Source organism: Clinocottus analis, unplaced genomic scaffold (assembly GCF_023055335.1).
Source record: "Clinocottus analis isolate CAN_PGR_092001 unplaced genomic scaffold, fCliAna1.0.p SCAF_17, whole genome shotgun sequence".
In the NCBI taxonomy this organism is placed as follows: Eukaryota; Metazoa; Chordata; class Actinopteri; order Perciformes; family Cottidae; genus Clinocottus; species Clinocottus analis.
Genome location: NW_027175898.1, coordinates 1,591,921 through 1,615,673, shown reverse-complemented (window position 1 = coordinate 1,615,673; position 23,753 = coordinate 1,591,921). Strand labels below are relative to the sequence as shown.

The 23,753-nt window shown below is 45.3% G+C and overlaps 1 protein-coding gene across 1 annotated transcript in view; it reads right to left on the bottom strand.

The window, feature by feature from the left end:
- alk (ALK receptor tyrosine kinase) overlaps window positions 1–23,753 on the bottom strand; it is a 333,954-nt gene that overhangs the window by 128,765 nt on the left and 181,436 nt on the right. Inside the window, exon 4 of the mRNA XM_068581094.1 lies at window positions 3,992–4,196. Within this exon, the coding sequence (XP_068437195.1) occupies window positions 3,992–4,196 (205 nt within the window). The remainder of the gene's footprint in view (window positions 1–3,991; window positions 4,197–23,753) is intronic.

Genomic DNA, 23,753 nt, shown 5'->3' with positions numbered 1-23,753 from the left:
TTTTCTTTTTTTTGCAATGACCCACAGCAACAGTGTCCGCCTCTTCAGGTCAGTTAATATGTGGACGATGTCATACTATTTACCAGCAGCACTGGTGAAAGGCTACAACACAAAAGTGATCCTTCAACATCCCGACTGGTCACAATTGATATCTAGGCATCGACATTTCAGCTAATCGTCCTGAGCTTCTCCACCTTAACCTCACCCCATCTTTAAAACCACTAAAGACCACTTCAGCCATTGCACTTATGTCTCACTACACCATCAAAATGTCTATTTTACCCAGAATCAACTCTCTCCTCAGTGATCCCCGTCCAACCAATGCTTCATTGTTTCAATAAAGGTACAATTCTACGAGAGAATTCAATTTACAACCCGACAGAACAGCAAACAGCTTGGAGGTTTATATGCCCACAAATGTCCTCCGATATTACCTCGCTAATCAGTTCCAGTACATCATGAAATGGATTCACTCAAATGCTCATCAAGACACACTTCTACACCGTTTAAAATGGAACCACAACGATCAGAATGCAATGAACTCTCCATTAGAGATTTGTGACAACACAACAACAGCACAACAACACCTTCTCCGTGAACTCCTGCTCCCCTTTGGAAAGCCAAAGGAATTAAAGCTTTATTAATTCAACCCAGCAATTTGATTTCACTCAAGAAGCTTTTCTACAATAACTCAAAAATGAATTTTGATATCATGCATAATAACTTGCAACCAACGATAGTAAAAAAAAACCTCTTTAGAAAATCAGCATTCATGAAACAAATGGAAAATGGATACAGAGTTATCACATTAACCAAAGACTCCACCATAGCCGCCCCCACCACAGATGGAGGAACCCTCCGGAAACAGATCTGCAAACACATTTTCTCAAACCGCAGATTACAGCTCATTCAACACACGGCTGACTTAGGCCCATTTCAATCTTAGTTGTCTTTTTTTAAATGTTATGTTTTGTTTTTGTTTTTCCCCGTGGAGTGGCTACATCATGTTTCTAAATGCACAAATGTACCCCGAAAAAAAAACACTAGAGTAGATGCATTAGCCATTTAGATGTCCTGACCTTGTGGCGCAACATTCTCCCAACAAAGCAGCTTTCAAGGTGCTCAAAGCAAGCGCTCCTCCGTGGCTGAACGCTTTTTCCAGAGTTAATCAGATGCTTCTTGATTGGGAATTTGGTAAAAAAAACAAACAAACAAGAGGTTGTTTAAGTTGGAGGAGCAACAGTATTTACTGGAGCAATTTATTTTTCCCATTAATCACAAGACGTGCGGTGAAAGACTCCACGGAGATAATGATACTGCAAGATCGCGTGGGCAGATTCCAAATAGTGCCGAGTTTAATTACACAACATGATTGAAAATGAACCCTCAAAAGTTTGAATCCCTCTTCGAGTAAAGGGGACTTTGTTAAATGACCGCTGCGTTCGAGACATTTCAAAAACACAGTAAGAATTCAAGGGTTTTGCAATCAGCACGCGGTCTGATGTCGGCGGACGGGGTCTCCTTGCTTCTCATATTGCCCCCACTTCTGAGGCGAAGGGAGTCAAGAGTAAAGAGATGTGGGGAGTTTGGCTGAGCGAGCCTCCGAGCGGCAGAGCCGGGCGTGGGCGGACGTCAGCCGCGGACTACAAATGGGAGCGCGCGAGCTCGCGGCACAATCCGCCTCGCATGTAATGAGCGAGCTCCCCGGAGAAAAGGCGTGAAGGCACACGCGCGGCGGCGGCGGCAAACGCGCATCCGCGCCCACGCACGGAGGGCCGCAGCGGCGAGATCGAAGCGTGACGTTAATGTGATTCTCTGGGGAGATGGCACACAACGGCACCGGAGAGGCGTGCGGAGAGTTGCCCTTTGCATTTGGACTTCCGATGAAAGACAAGCAAAACAAGGCCGCGGTGATAACGGCGGGTCGTCCGTGTGCGGAGCGAGACGTGCCTATTATTTGAACAAGAAACTTTTTGAAGTGAGTATTGTCCCGGCCTCTGCCACCATGTGGCCCCCCGGTGTGAGACCCGGATCCCTGCAGAGCCGCCGATGAAAAGCCCCAATGAGAGGAGTGCGGACCTGTTAATTAAGGATTAGGAGCACACGGAGCTGATTGTTACCCTGCCGCGTTTTTAACAACCTTCCTTCCCTTCGTACTCGGCCAGCTCTCTCTCTCTCTCTCTCCCTCTCTCTCTCTCTCTCTCTTCGTCTTCCTCAATCTCCATATAAAGAGGCTTTTGATGAGGGGTGCCATCATTTGATTGTGCTGAATGTTTTCTGAATCTCTGCCTCTAATGGAACACACTCACACAGGTTTGGGGAACAGAGTATTCGCGATAAAGCTCCGGGCTGGAAGCCAAGTGTGCACGTACGGACCAGATGCCCGGAGGCCAAACAAAGGACGCACACGTGGGTCACGCAGCTCGGAGTAGCGGGCTGAAGTCACGCACCGAGCATGACCCCTTGCTGTGGGGTCGGGTGCCAGAGTCGAAGGAGTATGACGTAATATCAGTAAAGCGTTTCAGGGACGGAGGCAAAACGCTGCTAATAGCATAGCGTAGCCTTCTGCTCACCGTTTGAGTTGCGGCTCCCAGGAAAAGCTTTGTGCCCAGAAGAGTTTTCTCCTTGGACTTATTTGGGGAAAGAGATGCCTGTTAATCAGCAAATCTTATTGTATTCATTGTATTTTATTGCTGCATCAACAATATATAGAAACAATAGAATAGGTCGTAAGAGTTGTAAAATGTACCAATCGGCTGAATCGAGAGTTACTTTTGTTCCTCCATTCATGTGAATGAGACACAGAACTGAGGGCTGGGAGGCGGATTGAAGGGAAAACGCTTGTGTGATTACTATTTAGGCTGAATGGATGCAGACGAGTGCAGGATCAAGGGACGAGAGATGAGGGGAAATGCTGTTGAGGCTGAACAACGAGAGCAGAGGTCACTCATCGGCAACTCGTTGTCTGGATCTATAACCGACACATAACTGGGAATTCTTTCCCAGTATTATTAGTTTTGATGGAGTATTTCAATTTAGATCCTTATATGTTAATTTTCCCGACAGGCAGTGCAAAACCAGTGTTCAGACTATTGGCGATTATTATGTGAAGCGCCACGACGAGCCAAAGCACAACACTTTGAAGCAAACGGAGCCACTTGCATCCGACAGGACGGCAAAAGCCCAATAAGATCTGAATCCTAACACAACATTTTAAACGGTTCAACAAAGATGTAAACGGAGAGTCGAATGGAGCTGAAAGTGTTTGTTGTTTCCACACCTGAATTAAATAAATATAAAGCTGCAGGGCATGGAAATACATTTTTTTAGATGTATATACTACTTAAAATTCATCCAGTTCAATTTGAAAACAATGACAATGAGCAACACAATGAGCAACAGTCTCCATCTCTGACTCTCTTCCGGGTTGCTTTGCAGTGTCAGCAGCTGTTGCCGATGCTGGAATATCCACTTCTACACTTTTACACACCCTCCGTTTCTCTTTTCCTCTAAACGCCGGGTTCCCCTGTCAGGTGTGAACATGTCTGGCCCTCACGGTCCTGTTGGGGGACTAGCGGTTCTGGACAGTGAGCGACTACAGAAATCGGAGTGAGTCCTCTTATCTTCAGTTATTATATAAACCCCCCAAAAAAAACAAGCCAACAAAACTTTCTAGCCAGCATTAAACAACATGTTCAGGGAATATTTCTGCCTCCACCTACGCTCCGCCAACAGAAATCCGTCGTCATGTAACCGTCAGTGAACCGGAGCGTGTTGTTACAACTTCCACAAACAAAGCTGATTCAACGGGAGAGGTTAGCTCGTCGTTGTGGCCATCGGGCGTGAACGGACATGGACATCTTCTCCATGGATGCTCGCTCTATTTATTCAAATCATTCTTCTTCTTTTTTTTCTCTCCTCCTCCTTCTCACGGCGAGTTCAAGTTCAGTCTCCGAGCGTACTTCGCATGCATAAAACAACGTGCTCTTACCCTGTGATGTGCGGCAGCGTGTCAGTGGAGAAGAGGGCGTGCGGCTGTTTGTCCCGCTCTATGAGCCATATGGTGTACTGCCCACTTTGCTTGGGGTGCAGGAACAAAGCCATGTCCACGCTACAGGGGCCCGGGCCCCCCCACAGCCACGGACTCAGCACCCAGGGGCCGCCGAAGGCTGAGCTGTTCACCCAGAAGAACTGGCCTGAGGGAGGGAGAGAGACAAACAGCTGTAGGACAGGGTGCGCAGGAGGGCACGGGCTCAGAGCCTCGACCATCCCGCTGATCTCAGATCAGCAGCAGCGACACAGCTTGAACAGTGATGAGCAGTCACAAAACCGGTGAACATGACGCGCGGCCGAGTCCGGATGAGTGATGGGCTGTGATTTGAAATAGTTTGGAGGCGATGGCTGAGAGCTTGATGAAAATTCATGAAGTAAATCTGCTTTGAAAAAGAGCAGTCAATGACAACCCGTGCCCAAATTTGGAGGAAGGAAAAAAAAAGAAAGCGAGGAGTAGCGGATGAAAAATCAAAGCACTTTTTTTTCTGGCTTTGATATGAAGTCCCATTTCATATTCAAACCTATTGCGCTCATTCAAGCAGGAAGTTCATCAGACTCTGAAAGTTGTGTGTGTGTGTGTGTGTGTGTGTGTGTGTGTGTGTGTGTGTGTTTTTAAGGGGGGAGCACAGAGAATCTGAACTTGAAGGGAGGAAAATCCATTTTTAATATGCTCAGTAAAGAAAAGTAGCATTGATGAGAGAAACTTGAAGCAAAATAAAACTCAGGGAAGCAATCGAGATGAGCCGCTGTCGGGGTCGTGAGGCCAGTTGTGGAAAATAGATCTGGAACTTTTTTTATTATTACTATTTTTTCAGTTTTTTTTTTTTTTTACGGAGGGTTGATGTATTGCTTTTTCTTTCCTGTTGCAAATGTTTTCCACACTGCAGTCCTCTGGATAACAGTAAACCCAGTTTATATATATAAAATATACACATTTGTGCCATTTGTACGTTGGTACGTATATGACAGAGGAAGGACGGGAGGTGCACACTCCTGATGGTTGGCTCGGTGAGAATATGATTATTCTCGTTCTCCGATCCTGTCTCGGATGACACTGATCAGTGTCAATATGTACTGTATGCACTGCATAATGTGAATCTCTCTCTATATATGTTATAACTATATGCGCATATTTAAAGTGAAAGATGATTTAATCAGCAACATTATTCCAAACGCTTCTGAACTGTCTTGCAGGTCTGAGATGCTTGAAGGGGACATGTCGTGCTCTCTCTCTTCCTCATGCGTGGGTATCTGCAAGCAAGTTTTCGCATGTTTTAATGTTCTAAACACATTTTTTTTCTCACATCAACTTCCTGAATAAACCTGTTTCCAATCCCTGTCAGGAATGGCTTGATGAATCAAATGTTTTTGGATATAAAAACAACGACCGGGTTGTGTTATTTCAATTTGTGAGTTTCACACACGCCAAAAAAGGGAGTTTTTGCTACAGCGTTTCCCCTTTCAATGGGTGCGATCTCACTTCTCTGTGGCTAAAAACAGAGAAGTGAGAGACATTCAATTTGTAATCAAAGTCAACAGAACTGTGGAAGTGGGCAGGAGCAATTTTCACTCCTTCCTTTCATCCGTTCATACTTTTCTTTTCTGAAAAACCGCACAATTCTGAGGCCTTTTAAATTGGAGCGCTCCAGTTGAGCCTCATTTGCTCTCCCTTCCACATTTGCATGCCCGTTACACAAAAGGGTCCGGACAATTTGGCAAGGACGCTGCTTACAACGACTGCTTATACACAGCCGGCAGCGGTTTGATGTATGAAGGCTGTAAGACTCGGCCTGCGAGAGCTCTCAGCCTGAAGGAAGAAACCTATTAACTCCTGTTTCTCAATCCAAATAAGACGAAGAAATACCTGCTGGGGAGCAATTATCTGCAGGGTACAAATTATAACGGCAACGGCAAAGGAGAGACAGTAATTCCATTAGTAGATCTGGGCCTCGGCTTCACCTGTGAATACCGCTGCCTAACTGAGCTTGATGCCCTCATTTACTGCACCGGTTCAGCCGACTGTCTGGCCCAATCGGAGAGGAGCGCCACGATCGCTGGTGGGGGCTTAAGCAGCCTGAAGCTCTGCATTAAAAATAATTCAAATAGCAGAATGAAAGTTTATTCTGTGGATGACGCCGGTCTTTAAGTTTACTTGAATGTTGACTGATGCCAGGTGTGGATTCACTGGAAGTAGACCCATCCAATCGTCGATTCTGTATCAGGATTAAAACTGGATTACATTATATCTAGCCTCAGAATTTCTTTTTAAATGAAAAGGTTGTTCATTAAAAATGCAAATGAGGCTCTGTTGTCGAAAGGAATGTCAATAAGCGCTAATCATTTTCTCTTTATACGACACACACCAGCACTTGTACTCCAGTTGGTCTGTTTCACCACATTTAATAGGTTCTACGCAATTTATAAATACAAATGAAAGCGTTTGTAAAACGGCACTTGATTATTGGCACTTTGAGGAAGAAAAAAAAAAAAGCCGAAACATTTCAATCCAAAGCCATTTCTGCGTCTTCTGTATCACTGAATCAAGCTGGTAAACACTTTGCTCGCTCTCTGTGCGGTTGCAGATTCAATCAACGCGGGCTCTTGTTGACATAGCATACCGAATCAGGCCAACTGTTGATGAGAGAGAATTCCCACAGATAATAAAATTGCAGCTAAAGGCCTGGGAGACGGAGGAAAACAAGGCATTCAAATTGTATTCACCGCCAAATCCTCTTATAACATTATGCATTTACCCAAGGCCAACACTGGCTTTTCGGGTCCCAACAATTTGACTGCCTCACATTTCAATTTACGACCCATTCACTGGCGACATCGTGACGGCTCCACTGTAGAGGGGGGGGGGGGGGAGAGGGGTTGTGTTCAGGTCGGGTATTGTTGTTGATTTTCTGTCACAGTGATTTCAATTATAAACCTTGCGTCACTGATTTTTTTTTTTTAAATATTAAACATAATCACCTGTTGTTAAGTCAATATGTGATTAGCTGCCCCGTGCGCCACTGTGAGTCTTCTAGTGTGTCTGCCTGCTGTTCGCTCCCGATGGCAAGTAAAGTGAGGTTTTTAGGGGTTTTTTTGTATCAGTAATGATGCTGTGAGAGTAGCGAGTGTGATTCAGAACAGTGGTGGGCCTGCAACCGTCGCCAGAATGTTTCATGGGGGGATTTTACCGTTCTGCGAACTGTTGCAAAGATTGAACGTTCACGTTTCTGAAACAGGTTTCATATCAGCCTCGCGTCTGCTTCGAAGCACACAATACTAAGTGGTTGCCGTTGTGAAACCACTGAAGCGGTGTCTCACGAAAGTTAAAACGTTGAGGTTAGAAAACATATTGCCCAGGCGACTGGAGGCCCGACAGCGAAACATTGAGCTGAAACTCACTATACAGCTCTGTAAAGGGAAGAGCGCAGGTGCAGGAGACACTGTCATGCTGTGGAGGTTCACTACAAGACTCCATCCTCGGACCCTTGTGTATACTTGTTGCCGCTGGGACATATCATACGTACAGTAAATACAGTATTCAATCCCATAGTTATGCAGATGATTCAAAAACAGTGAAAAATCTGTTTTTCTCTCGCCAAAAATAAAGAGCTGGATGTCCCAAAACCTTCTTCAGCGAAATGAAAACGAACAAAGTAGAATTCTCTTTTGTCCCCTGAGATCGATTCTTATTTAGAAAAACATCTTGGATCCCTGTCCACCACTGACAGCTCCAAGTTGCATCGCTATACCTTTGTTCCCCGATGAGTCAGAGCCTTGGATTCTGCCGGCTTTTCCTAAGTCCTGACTCAAAACTAAAGGTTACCAAGCTTTAGCGGTCCGCCCCCCTCGGCTCTGGAAGTCCCTGACTGAGGATCTGAGACTTACAGAATCAGTAACATCTTTCCAAGGATTCCAGGATCCTTTATTACCATTATGCAACACAGAGTCACACGTGTAGCCTCGTGACCAAATAGAGAACTAAAAACAGTGATGCATTGCTGCGGTGCCTTTTTTGATCAGCTTGAATGTAAACATCAGCAATAAAAACACTTTTTCTTTTCTTTTTTTTTCCATATTGTCCATGGACTTTGACAATGTCAGAGCGCCGAGCATCATTGATGTAGAGTCCATCCCCTCTCGGCCCTCAAGAGTCCTGCACTCTGGCCTGCGGTCCACCCGTCAAGTGCGGCGTGATCCAGAATTGCTCATTGTAGCCGAGTCTCTGTAATGAACGGCTCGACAGTCCCCGACCTCCCATTGCGGGGTTAGCCTGAAGTCTTTTCCTGAAACGGGACCTCGGACAAGGGCAGCCTGGGCAGCGGAGTCGCCCCTCGGTCCCAGCTGAATTAGTTCAGCTCCCGTCTCCGCTCTCCTCCCGGGGAGGTCAGGAGGATGGCATGGGCGGCCGTCGTCGTCGGGTCCGCTGCACATTATCCAATCCCCACGCTTCTTTGTACATTGTTAATGAGGGAGGCATTGAATGAGACATTGTTGATCTCCTTCAGGTGTCAAACGTGCTTCATTGGTTCTCATAACGTACCTTTAAAAAAAGCTTTTTCATTAACGCGAGCACATTCATTTGACTGCCTTCTGTTTGAATGTTGCCATGTCGGTATCTCATTCCCATTTGGATTGTTTGATCATATTTCATTGAAGCAGGGTTTTGAATTTTTTTTTTTTTTTTGTCGAAGCCAAATTCAATAATAATCGACGCGCCCATAGAATACGACACAATGAAAATAATCCAAAGAAAAGCCTTCTCCCTGACCCGGAGTCAGCACGAAGCGAAGAAAATATAATTTGACAAACCGATTCGCTCCTGATGATTTACAAAACCAGTGACCCGGCATCTGAGGGAGCCGCTTGCTAATGGTGCAACCAGTTCCCCCGAAGAGGACTGATGTAAAATCAATACATGAATACATTGTTAATACTCGCCTTTTAAAATTCACTCACAAGAAAAGTCTAGACTTGTCAGGTTGTGTGTGCTCAGTCTTTCCAATCAGCTGATACGGTAGCAGCCGCAAACACTGTCCCACCCATGCCCCATCTTTTGCACCGCACTTGTGGATCCTGTGTTATCAGGAGGGGACGCCGGCAGCCAGAGTGTTCAGGGGTTAATCCGCTGTGCAGACTGTAAAATTACTTTTTGACTGTTAAATGTTTGTGCCAGGAGAGCTGGCTCACAGTCGTAGTACAGCTACAAGGTGCCTTTTTTTTTTATCGTCATGAGCAGCGCCGATCAGTCGGATAAGTAATTCAATAAGTACGAGCAAATGGTGCATGATTACTGAATAATATTAAATACCGTCAACAAAATAAAAGACTAATCTGATTATGTGAATAAAACAAGAGAATATTTAGGTGTTTCCCACTGCGAATGCATCTCACAAAGCAAAGCAACCATGACATGAGACAGTGCATGAAAAGAAGCATATTAAACATCTGGAGCGAGGGGGAACTAAACACTGCACAATTTATCTCTGATTCATACGAGTGATTTCACATGCTTTTATTGTTTGTGGTGATTTGCCTGAAAATAATGAAACGCTTTACTGCGAGACTGGATTGCGATACAGAGGTGGGACATGGTGTCTCCACCACCGGAGTGAACAGCCTGCAGATATGCTCATTGGATGAGGGATTGTTTGATTTCAAAATTGCATGTGCAGTTTGGGAACGGCCTCATTGTCCATTTGGACATGAAACAACAATGAATGTGGAGATGATTCAGCTTAATTTACACTCTTTCTTTTAAGAAAAGTTGCATGTTTGTTATATTCTTCCTCACTGAAGAAGATTCAATGATTGTAAAGGAAACCGTCTGGGAATAGACGAGACTAGAGACAAATAGATAGAGGCCGTCATTCTAATGTGCTGGATTTAACATGTCTAAAGACTTCAGACTCATTTCCTGCATGAAGAGAAAACAGAGCCGTGGTGACATCCATGCTATTGTTTCCTTGGAGCTCCGCTCTTCTGTCTCAAGGACAAGTCCAATGGCTGCTGATTTGTTCTGAGGTCGTTGTTTTTTTAAATTCTCTGTATCTTTACAAAGTGAACCGACATTGGCTCAATGGAAATTACACACAGGCTTGAATGTAAGCCTGGGTAGTCAATAAGAAGGTCTTCTTTGTTTTCCATAAATTAATGAATCTCCATTTAGCGAGCCATTGTTTATCTGTATGTTTATCACATTCAGCATGAGGACGAGGCCGAGAGGACTGGAGCTCTCAGCGGTAACACTTCCTCTCTTTAACCTCTTGAGAACATCACAATGTTTAACTTGCGTGAGGATTAAGTGCCGTGTGTATTGAAGTAGCAGCATAGATGCTGTATTTTCCTGTGCCCTCAGTTCTCATTTCAGTGGGTATGTTTGTTCATAAAAGTTGTTCTTTGTTAAGAAGCGGCGCTTTAGATTTCCGCTTTTAATAATTGCCTTGATCTCAAAACATGAGAAACACTGTCTTTGAACTCACTGTGGGAAGAAAGAACGAGCAAGGAAGTCTGTCCAATGTGGATTAAAAGCTCTGTGTATCTCAATGTATACTTTTTTTTCTTCTTTTTGAGGGCACACAATGTGTGCATAGCTCATCAGAAGGCAAGGATTTGATTGACAGAACGGCACCCCGTGCGCATGCAAATAATTTCTGAGTTTCTGAGTCTTAAAAGCAGCTCCGTATCCTTCAATCTGGGGCCCTTTCAGAGCAAAATGAGGACGCTAGATCTATGAATGAAGACAAATGAATCACAAACACATTTGTTGTATAGATTTGATTGGTGATGACGCGGCAAAAAGGTCACACCAACGCATCTCTGTTAGCGAGAGAGGGTCAGGGACTCATAATGGGGTCGGCTGGGTCGGCGCCATTGTAGTCAAAAACCCTGACGTCCTGACGACAGAACCAGTGCCAGGAGCCCCAACGCTCCAGAGGCAGGCACCAAGAACACGGCGACTCGAAGCAGCAAGCGGTGCCATGAAGTTCACCACCATACTGCTGCTGCGAGCCGACTTCACTGCGGGCCTTCACCAAGCCGCCCGAGAGCCGGTCACGGAGACGAACCCATCAAATTCCATCGCTGGGAAAAGTCCATCGAGGGGATTTTCATACGCTGAGCGTTCATCCCTGATGACCAGGGCCTAGTTAGACTCACCACAGTCGGGCTTATCTTGACTGTGGTGGGCTACGTAGACTGTGGTGGGTCTGATTCGACTTTGGTCGGACTCGATCGGTTGAGAGATTATGACCAACATTCAAATATTGTAATACTTGGCTTGGACCAGTGGTTCTCAAACTGTGGGGCGCGACCCTCTAGTGGGGTGCAGAGGTATTACAGGTAGGGCGCAGGGGGAGATGCAGATTCTTTAAAAACTTTTTTTTTTTTAAAGAATCCTTTATTAATCCCGCAGTGGAGAAATTATTCTCTGCATGTTACCGTCCTTAGTAATGAAGGAGCTTTGTGCTGCTGTGACGCTCTGGGGCTTCAGTGTCTTGCTCAAGGGCACTTCAACATGAAACTATGGGGAGAAAACAGGACCTAACCGGTTCTTTGGTAATCTCTTTGCCAAATTAGAGTTATTTTTTGCACATGTATTACTTTATTTGCATTGTTTTAACAAAGTGATTGTATATGTTATTACTTTTTGTCTGATGGGGTGATCTGGTTTACTTCAATTTTCTTTAATCTATTAATTAAAAAAGCACGGATGGAGGAGTCAATGTTGTTGGGGCGATAGAGCAACTATCAACTATCCAAACCGACACATCGGTGTTCATCATCTTGATTTGTTAGAAAAAAATATTGATTTATGTTGGAATCTCTGCCGGCTCCCAACATGATCACTTTGTGTGGCTGCTGTGTTTGTTTGTTGTACAGTTGTTAGTCCCAGGAATTCTGCCAATGTGCCAATCATTTTAATTTGAGTAATTGTGAGTGTGAGTTGTTCCTTTTTGAACTGCTTTTATTTCAAGACTCTCAACAACATCTGGATAACCGGTTTGATTGATTCCTTTTTTTTGTTGTTGTTTTGTTGTTGTTGTTGTCGTCGTCGTCGTCAGCGACTGCACAGCTGGAGATGGGATGTTGTTGTGGCCTCGCTGAGCTCTGACAAAAAAGATCTGGAAGTCAACAGCAACATTACCGCGGCGCGGCGGAGTGGAGGGCACGGAGCGAGCACCAGAGTTCAGCAGGGTGCTGCACATGACTCAGCTGCCGGCGGATAATGAGGGCCTGCAGTCCACCAGCAGCAAAACCTATGCATAGTAACAAGACAATGCACCGCACACAACAACACGTCTATTGTGGATTTTCTCCGGAAATCTGTGCTCGGAGGTAAAACTGTTGCTCGACCGACTCGCAGCCGTTCTTTCAACACATTACACGCAGAAAGACTTAACTGAGTACAATGTAAGTACTCTTAATTGCAGGATTGAGCCAACAATGAAATCAGAATTCATTGGCAGACATTCAACAATGACACAGTTGACTTTGTGTGGTTGCGCAACATGCAGTACCACCGCTAGCATGTTGCGCATACATTACAAACGGAGTGTAGCAGACGTGTGACTCATAGCAGAACAAAAGAAGGACCACTCATCGCACTGACGGTGGGGGAAGAGACACAAACATGACGTGTGTGTGCTTTGTTGTTTGGCCATGTCTGTGGTCCACTTTATATACTCAGTAAACTGATTGTGCGATACCATTGTCATGTTTTTGTGCCTTATTTAGCATATTTTCTCATACTATTAGCATTCATAGCAATGTTTTTTTGTATTCTTAGTTCTAATCTCTTTTTTTTTTACCTTAAGTCTATTATAATTCTGTGTGCAAGCAGGACCGAGCAAAATAAGCTTTCCATTGGACGGACTGACTGTCTGTTATCTGTGCATATGACAATAACTTGAACCTTGTTCCACTTTGAAGCACCATTTGTACTTTGTGTATTTAGTATTTAATGAGGTGTCTGAACGGCAACGTCTGCACCGCGTTCCCCTCTGCGACGCCATTATTGAGGAGCAAGGAGTCAGCATCTGGTTTAATGACACTAATGAATTAGACGGCACAGTGAAACGCCGATGTAAAGCTCCACCACTTCACGTGTCAGGGAGGCCACAGCCCTGCGCTAATTACCCCGGGTATAATTAACCAAATATTCAAGCTGTCCCTTTTGTATTCTCACGACGCCAGTCACTTTCATGAGCCATTGTTTCTTCCACGCTTGTCAAGCAAATATGTCAACAACAATGAGATCTAGATCATTGTTTTTTTTTGTTTTTCAAACCATGCTCGTAGTAGTATCCTCAAAAAAAAAATCTATTTCAGAGCAAGAAACAAACTAGGCCAACCAGGTGTGAGATAACTGACATGTAATGGAAAGTGATTTTGACAGCCAATGATCTGAATTGATCATTGGCTGTCAAAATAAAAAATATACACTATCGTTCAAAAGTTTGGCATCACTTAGAAACGTCCTTATTTTTCAAAGAAAAGCACAGATTTGTTCAATGAAGATAACATTAAATTAATCAGAAAGACACTCTATACATTATTAATGTGGTAAATGACTATTCTTGGTGGAAATGTGTGTTTTTTAATTAAATATCTGCATCGGTGTATAGAGGCCCATTTCCAGTAGCATCTCTCCAGTGTTCTAATGGTACATTGTGTTTGCTAATCGCCTTAGAAGACTAATGGATACTTGGAAAACCCTTGAAAACCTTTGTGCAGTGATGTTAGCACAGCTGAAAAAAGTTCTGCTGGTAAGAGAAGCTATAAAACCGGCTTTTCTTTGAGCTAGTTGAGTATCTGGAGCATCACATTGTGGGTTCCATTACACTCTCAAAATGGCCAGAAAAAGAAAACTTTCATGTGAAACTCGTCGGTCTATTCTTCTTCTCAGAAATGAAGGATATTTTATTCAAGAACTTGTGAAGAAACAATAAATTTGTCTGGGTGACCTCAAACCTTTGAACGGTGCGTGTATATTACATATAAACAGCAGTTAAGAAATTACCTTTTTTATTGGCGTTGTACGAGCTTATATATTTTCTGAGCCTGCGATAACTTTTGGGAATAGAAATGATTTCACTCTCACCATCAACATAGATTTCAGATGCAGTTAAATATACTGCCCAAATGTTTTTCATGCTTGTCGTGGTAATTGTTGTGTTGACGATGCCGATTCATCACTTGCCGTCAATTATTCAGTAAAAAAAAACAAAACAATGGATCAAAAGAACCGTTGGATCATGGTCTTTATATTTAAATGCATTTCCATTTAGAGATGTTTTTCTCTGTCAAAATATTGACAAATTCCTCTGTGAGCCATATAACAAATACACTGTTGATTTCCCGTCACCATATTTAAAAGAAATTGCATTGTAATCAATAATTAAACCCCAAACTTGTACATTTTCAAAGAGCTATCCCACTTACATTGAGGCTGAAAATTAAAGAGCATGTTGTTGAATTTATTTCGAGAGAAGAGTCAGATGTAATAACTGGAATAGACTAACCATTAATCATCTCGTCGGCCACTCTAAACCCCAAATAAAGCCTGTTAGTTATTCCAGTAGAGCCATCGGTGTAAAAGCTCTCATCTATATTAAGAGTTTAAAACTCAGGGAGTGAAATCTTTTTATTGTCTTTCAAACGAGTTCCCAATTTAAAGGTGTCCACAGCAGTGATCTTGTGGGCTGCTTTGTCTCACTTCTAAAGTTAACAAACAGCCTGCAGCCACTTCACTGTCTGCCGTGCGTCATCTCCACCAGGAGATCATGTATTTGGTCTGTGTGAGTGGGTGTGTGCATCTCTGTGTCCGTCTGGCTGCAGGCTAACTTACTTAGCGCTGGACTCGTCACCCTTCCATTGGTATTGCTCATTCACGAGTGTACGCTTATCATTTTTGATAACATATTTAATTTGACTTTACGGACGTGTGGGTTGAGAGGGGAGATGGACTCTCAAAAATGCGTCGCTAGCAAAACCATTGTTTTCTTATGGTCTTTTACGCGCGCCTTTTAAATGCCGTGCTTTGCCGTTTTTTTGGCGCGAATAAAAGTTTAAAACTTTTAAGAGCGAGGCGCACAGTCGCACAGCTCTTCAACGTCACACTCGGCCAAGGCAGCCAATCGAATCAAGCCGGAGGCGGGCCGTTTCGCCCGCTGCGTTTTTGCCGTGGCGGTTTTTTGGAAGCAGCTGCGCTTCTGAAAGTCACATCTGGTGTGATCGGCCGCTTAGCCCGCCATCTAAAAGAGGGTTGGTGGTGGACTTCAGCCCGAGGGACAGTGTGTCGGGGCCCAGTATGGGCTGATTGGCTTGTTTAAAAAACACACACACACACACACACATGCACAAATACGTACCTGAACACTATTCCCTATGACAGTGGTTCTCAACCGGTCTGGCTCCGGGACCCACCATCACCCTTAATGACAAGCCAGCGACCCAAATCGAGGAACATTCTCAACATCTCCAATGTATTTAAAGAAAAGATGGTGCAGTTTGAACCTGAGATGGGATGGAGACAGTAGTGTTGCATGCTGGGTGTGTGATTGTTGCGTGTAGGGGTGTTGAAGGTGCATGACAAAACAATAAGATAAGTAACAGAACCCAAATGACACTACACTGCACAAAAGTCCCTTCAAAATAAAATCACGGGATAAAAATTTAAATTATTTCTTCCCCCCCCCACCAAACAAAGGCCCGCGACCCAGTAAAAACGGGTCCGGGACCCACTAGTGGGTTGCGACCAACCAGTTAAGAACCACTGCCCTATGAATGAAATGAGCGAGCGATGCCAAAGCTGTCGGCCGCTGCCGAGTTGTGTAATAATAGTTGTGTAATTTTGTTTTTTTTTAACTTTCATATGTAATCGCCAACGTCAGAAGCAGCTCCCGTCAGTGCAAACGCAGCAGGTCTGCGTCGCCTCGCGTCACCGGTTCGCACCGTTTATCCGTGAACGTCTTCGACAAACCTCTTCTCATTCAAACCATGTGCCGCGTGTTTTCCCCGCTCACAATTCCATTAGGCGACCGAGCGTGCGGTTACCTGGGAATACCTGGGTTTTTTTTTATTTTCTGCCAACGTCAATATCTTCACAGTATATTTTCCCTTATTTGATTTTTCCCATGAAAAGCAATGCGACAGCAGAGCGTGCGGCGGTATTACTATGAAGTTACAAATCCTCGCCCACCGCTGTGGAGAGCCAGGTTCCCAGCGGCGGCCTGTTGGAGCATTCAAAGCCAACACGACCGTCAGTCTCCGGAGGTGGGAGGACGGAGGAAAAAAAAGACGCGGCTGACTGCGCCGTGCGCACGGACCACAGTGCACGGCCCTTTTGTGGCTCGAACCTTTGTATGCAAATGTTCACTTCTCCTGTGCGCGCTCTCTTATCAGGTCTGAACCCACGAGCCCACTCCTCCAGCTGCCACGCCCATTAGCCAGCGGTTTCCCCCCCAAACGCCACATCGCCTGAGTCATGAAAACCGATTTAATCTCCAGCCTCAGTTATCGGCATGGAGGAGCTGCGTTGTCCGTCACGAAGCGAAAGGAAATAGATGTCTGTAATTAAGAGTTGAACAAATAGAAATATGATTCCAGCTGTTTTCCCTTTCAACTGATTTTACAAACACTTTTTTTTGTTCGACAATACAAGTGTGAAAGTATATTGTGACTATTAACACTAAGTACCCAGTGTCAAGAGTCTATCAATGCTGATTACACAAATAAAGTAATCAATAGTAACATCAATTAGCACTAACAAACCACTCTCACATAAAGTACTTAATGAGTATTTATTATGTTTTCATCATGGAGCTCGTCAACACAACCAACATCAATGTTATAAAAATAAACTCTGCCACATGCTTGAACACATTCAGACATATCTCCGAGCTTATGATGGACCGGACAAATAATAATTTAACACCCAGATCAACACAAATTCACACCTCCAAGCTTCTGAACAGAAGGGTTTATCTGGCAGGAGCGTCCTGGCGAAGCACCAGCAACTCCACTGAATATGGATAACCTCTCCCACAAATACTGGGAGCATTTCCGGGCTTCAAACGCCCTCGTCGGAGAGATCTCTCACATTTTCTGAGAGGGCGGAGTTGGTATATTGGAGTTGCCAGAGTTTGCCTTTTTTCCTCGGACAAAAGTCCGACTCCATGATTGCTACTTTCTGGGGTCTGCCATGTGCTCTTGTCTCTGAGAGAAAGTCGAAAGAACAAACATTTTCCTTTCGGCAGGAACGTCATCAAAGCACACACAGACGATCCCCAACGAGTCGACTCTGAACGCGTCTTCAAATAGTTCCCCAGAAGAATAGTAATATATCAAACTCATTAAAAGAGATGCACTAAAAATGCTCATGTGCATGAGTGGACACTCGAAAAAAACACAAAAAAAAGGGGGGGGGAAACTTCAGAGGGTGTGGGCGGGACCGGTCTTGCCTGGCAAGCCGGCTCAAGATCCAACAGCTGAGGGAAATATATAAAGAACTGGGACACGTTAGCGCCTTTGTAGTCGAGACAAAAAGGAATGAATACATAAATTAGTAGATTCTCTGAGCGGGAAAAAAAGGCACCCGAGCGTTCATGGGAAAATAAATTAAAAAATCCCTCTCCGCAACGATGAAGCTCGTAAGCGTGACGTCTGTGGGGAGGTGGAGGAGATAGCTTGTTGATTACTCCCCGAGCAAGATGCCGATGTTATCTCCCGGAGTGAACTCCTCGAGGCCGGGACATTATCCGATTACGGCACATTAGAGCGAGAGGGTTGTAATCACCCCATTAAAGGACTTTCGTCTACCGCCCTCGTCTTTCTTAGCCCTCTTTACAATACGCTCGTCTGTTTCCGCCGTCCGTGTGTGCGGATGGGGAAGAAAACAATTATGCAATTAATGAATTCACCCAGATTAGAATGGCTGTTTGCAGCCAGCACGGGTTCACGGGGAGCACTTCTTCTTGGGCGTTGGTTTTACGGATGCGTGTAATGGTCTCGGATGGCCGACAAGGGACATGCTATAGACTGAGCAGGGAGGGGACAGGGGGGAAGTCGGCCAGCAACACCTCTCGGCTATCCGCGAGGAGGCGATGGATCACAATCCACTGGGGGGGGGGGGGGAAGTCAACACCTGCCTTCCACCTGCCAACGCCTCCTGCCTGGTGCCCGCTCGCCGGGGCGGGGCGGAGGGGGAGGAACCCCGGGAAGCCGCTCTCAAACAAGCGGCCTGGCGGCGGCGCGGCAGGACCGCCGCCAAGAGCCGCACGCGGGGCCGACCAGGCGGAGAGAATCTGCGATCCGGATGAAAGGAACGCTCAAAACTAATTCATGACATAAATACAGGAAGCTATGACTCCCATTGGCCCTCATGATGCACTATGAGGTATAGTCATAAGCACTTATAAATAGTCAAACTGCTTTAAAACAGTATAAAGCATTTTGTTATGACATATATTAGTGCTGACATTTTTGGAAGGATCATAGTGTATTATATTGTTGTTAAAACTTTTTTTTTAATAATGTGTTATAATGACAGTTATAATTCACTATATGTGACTATAAATTACTCTAAGCTGCCTTTTTTTTTTGCTTTAAAGGAAATACATTTATGCCAGAACAGCACATACACCTTTTCTATGGCATAGGTCGCAGCATATTTCATATTCGGTCTGTCGTCTTATTGTGTTTACAGTCTAATAACGTTTCAGTGGTTGGTGGAAAAACTGAATATTTTAACAACAAGTATTACTCTACAGAAGTGCGTCTTGTTTTTCTGATGCTTTCTTTCACACATCTGTGCAAACACATCTGTGCGTCATGTTTTCCGTGTTGGAGGCTCAAGCCATTACTAAGTCAAGGTTATTGGCAGAAACATGCTGCATATTGTAGGTGGTACACGGGTCTATATCACAACACATACGCTTCTCATTCAGGAAACAACCATATGTCCTCCTCTGCTTTGTTGCTCTCGTTAAAATACACAACGTAAAGAACAAAAACACTGCATTCACACAAACACAATTATTTCTCTGTAAGCGGCGTCATCAGTCCAAATTGAGCCCAATTATTCTTGAAGGCAGCCGTATTCGCCTCGTGGCGGACATCGTGGCTCGTCCGTTAGCGCAGGCGTAATTGTTGCTGCCGAGCCGTAATGATAGCCTCGAGCTCTGCATGTCGGCTCCAAAAAACAAACAAAACACACAAACACAAACTGCGGGGACACCAGAGGTTGCAGCAGCTACACGCCGGTCAACAATCTCAACACTGCAGGTTCAGGGAGCCGCCGACCGGCCACAGCGTCCAAGAAAACAGGTACGTTTGGAGGCGCTCACGAGGCAGGCAGCGGCCGCAGCGAGCGCAACATTTCACCGCTGAAAATCTCCTAAATTGGTAAACAAAAAATAAACTTGTTGCCACAGCGCGGGAGTGAGTGAGTAAACACTAACAGCGGCCCCTCTGTGGCACGTCTGAACATTTGTTTTTGTTGTCCTGACGTCACAGTAACATTGAATCTGTCGATATTAAAGGAGCGAGCAGATGGCGCCTCTGAAAGTTACTGGAGTTTCACAAATAGTTTCATGTCTAGTTCACGTCAGTGACACCTGGAAAGGGATATTACATACAGATGCTGACAATACAGTCATTGCTTTTTTTCTTTTTCAGCAATGTTTCGAAGAAAAAATAATATTACCTTGGTAAAAAAATCGAACAAAGACAAAAATGAGATGAGAAGCAAACACAAAGCACTTTGTAGCTGTGTTCACTTTCACTTTTCACAAGCAAAACAACACACAACTGGACGGAGTAGAGCGTAGATCTCCGCCAGGTGATTAAATATCAAATTTACAATTGCGCTTGTGCAGCTCGACGTCCCATTGAAACCAATGCAGAAGTGTCTTAAGAGTGAATTATTGCAACCACAGAAGCGTCATAAAGGTCATAAATGAGCACAAAGCGACCCGTCTTAGTGATGTTTTAAGCCGTATGCGACACGGGCCTCGGACAGACGGACAGACGTGGTCTCACACACACGAACAAATACATCATCTCCTGGTGGAAATCTAGACAAAGCAGCTCGAAACAAGATCTCCTCCGGGGTTGACCTTAGCTTACGAATCTCCATGATGAACATTTGATGTCTTTGTGTCCTGCTCGTGTGTAAACAGTTCCCTGCTCTCCATGCCGTCGTGATACAAACTCCCATTCACCGGATCTCAGCCTGGTATTTAGGGAGATCGCGGTTCCCCGGCACTCCTGCTCGTAAGAGCTGTCCGTGCTTTCGCAGCACGACTCTCACTTTGTGGAAACCCCCCCACCTCCCCCGACGCCTTCGCAGGGGGTGTGAAGCTGTGGATACCGCACGCGCCCCTGCTGGCGCTTGCCATCAATGAGACCCCCCCCCCCACCCAAAAAAAAACAACCTGTGACGGGAGGGCGAGGTGAATGGGAGCCATCCTTTCGCCACGGAGCGACAAATCTAAGCGCAAGAGCGCCAAGTCATGCTCAACAGGTCCCTCCGTCTCGTTATCAGATGGCAGCCGCTCGGCGCGACGGGTGACAAATTCGCCGCCGGGTTTCGCAAACACATACGGCGGAGGGTGGGCATGTCGAGAGAGACACGTGTGGACCGACACACGTTAGCAAGAATCCCGCGGTTTCTTCTGGACAACTGGAGTCAGCGCGCTCTCCGAAAGAAATGTCTCTGAGGCGAAACGCACATGCTCCCAGAGTTCAACGGGCCTTTCTCATATCCTCCCCATTCTGCGTGCCTCCTCGGTTCCTCTCCTCGAGGTACGAGGCGGGGAGGAGCTCGACGACCCAGGCGTCCTCGCCTCGGATTGTCATTTCCAAGCGACGCCAATTAAATACGAGCCGTCCGCGGTTTAAGTTACGCCGCTGTGTTTTCTGATCTCCGTTTGAGGAGCATAACGCCGTTCATGACATCTTCTATATATTCACTATTAATTCAATTTCCCGACTTGGCATAATGTGACAAGAATGATTGGATGTCGTGCGTAGTTATTCAACACACACACACACAAACACACACGGACACACACCGTCTATATGTGATAAAAAAAACCTCCTATATTTTATTCTGTGGAGCAATGCAAACGCTCGTACGAAAAGTGAAGTGAGGAGTCACAGATTTATTCATTCAGGACTGATTGGTATTTCTTATAGACACACAAACACCGTGCGGTCTTTCTATGTGACAATATGAAACACAATGAATTAGTGCTGAATTGGAGGGAACGTGCGTACTGATATAATTTGAGGTCTGCCGCTGGTTGTGTATGAGACCAGAGCCGCACGAGGAGCGGCATGAACCTGGCAGAAGGTTTGATCACATATTGGATTCAATCAACACAATTTATGAATGAGCACAGGAACTGTTGCATCCAGCCGTGAGTTGGGATCAGTACAGCCACTTCTCCTTGTTTGCTTTCTCCTCGCTCCTCCAGACGCATGCTAAAGAACTGGAATGTCCTTGGAGGGGGAGCGCTGCCGGGAGGGTCGAGGTGCGTGGAAATGGAGGTGGCACAAAATAAGAGGAAATGAGAAACGCCCCATGTGTCTGCGCTTGTGTTTGCACACACACATCGGCTGTGGTGACGTCCTCGAGGGAATAAAAATGCAAGTAAAACACACACACACACACACACACGAACGCTATTCAATGTGAAATCGCTCGCCCACCCATTTGTGAATGGGTGGAGCTCTCTCTCTCTCTCACACACACGCACACACACACACACACACACACACACACACACACACACACACAGTGAGAGCTGATTTAATTAGCTATCCTGGCAAACAGGCGGTTCATTTAATTACTCGTGGCGGCGCGGAGCAAAGTCTCTCACAGTTTGCAGACTAAGAAACTCAGCGTGGATTCCTTCAATGTCTCAAAGTATAATGCCGGAGAATTCAACGTATAAGACCAGTCAGAAGCTGCCAGTGTCCATCTCTCTGTGCAGGGGGGAGGACTGGGTCTCGAGCGAGCTGGCTTTTGGAGAAATGATATTATCAAAAAGAAGAAGGAAGAAAAAAATGAAAAAGAAAATGTGTTTTGTCATCAAGCCTTGTAGCACAAGCCGGCCCAATTACAGACACAAACAGGTTCCACGCTTCAGATTGCACACGCAGAGAAAAGAAACAATGAAAGGGAAAAAAAAGCAACAGTGTACAGTTTAGAGATGAAAGCGTTAAGAGGCCGTTGACTGAAATGAACCCAGCACTTGATGCATGCTGCAGGAAAATAGTCATAGATTCTGGTTTGTGCCGTTTGCTGATGGAGGAGAGAACAACAGTAGGAGACGATTTGCCTGTCTTTTTTTTTATTTTTTATTATCAGTGGCATATTTATATTCCGCTGCAATAAAAAGCAACACTTTCGTAATCTCTCTGTTTTAGCTGTGTGTGAATATGCAACCCTAAATGAATAAGGCATGTGTCTGCGATAGAGGATAGAGGGAGGAGAAGCGCTGCCCCGAGCGACAAAGAGTTCATCAACATTGCTCATAAACAAGGCAGAGGCTCCGCCCCCCCTGCATCACATCCCGTCTACAGGAGGCGATATCTTTATATCTTTCTTCATACACTCGCAGTGAGCCCAGCCTAACCCTGGAGGCCTGAATCCATCTGTGTTGCTCTCTGTTTTAATGTGCTCCTCTGAGAGACACTCATCCCTCTCCGCATCTCTGCTGCCGTCGGTCCATTTCTGTTTGGCGGGGGGGGGAGAGAGAGAGAGAGAGAGAGAGAGAGGAGAGAGGCCGGTTGATCGCCATGGTAACCAAGCCTGCCTGCTTGCTTTCTTCCACCGACAACGGGCACTGTCGGGGATGCAGCCGGCAATAACAATTTCACACACTCACAAAAGCCCAGAGTGAGCTGAAAGTCAGAAAGGTCAGATCGCGTGGAGAGAGAGGAAAAAAAAAGGGGTTGGGGGTGGTGGGGGGGTCTCATGGTCTCTCTGAGTCTCTTCGAGGTCGGCTGTTAGAGAAGCGTTCCTTATCGTCCGGGGTCCCGATGCAAAACAGCCGGGCCGAGGGTAGTCGAGATGTGCCGATGTACTGAGAGCGATGGAGATGTTTAGAAGAATCAGAAAATGAAAAGCATTACTGCCCGCCAGAGGTATTGGTGTTTTCTATCACTGTGTCTTTCAGCCATGCAGAACGGTTCCTCTGATGAGAAATTTGGTGTGTGTTTGTGTGTGTGTGTGTGTGTAGGGGGGGCAGTGGGGGCGCCTTGTTTATGAGCAGTGTGAGAGAGAGAGGTGTTCATTTATTTGAAGCCCAGGAAGAGTTAAAGCAGGACTGGGTTTCAAGCGTCTGCTGATAACCTGTCGCAGAAAATGACTCTTAATTTGTCATTCCGGCATTTTTTTTATATCACAGCTATATTTCAATTTTTTTTCCCTCTTCCTCTGTTGGTTCCAGAGATAAACACAGTTTTACACATTCAACACACGGCTTCAATTGCTTCTCGCCTCCCGTTTTGCACGTTTGTCTGTAGTAATATCAATGAATTCATCTGTCGTGACTGAGAGCGAGAAGTCTTTTCCAAGGAAGCCAGACTGGAGTATTTCACTCCCCAGTTTTGAGTCAAGTCCAACATGTTTGACCTGAATTAGCGGTCGTTTGTGTACCACAGGCTGTCATGAGAAGCACAGCGGCAGTCCTGCT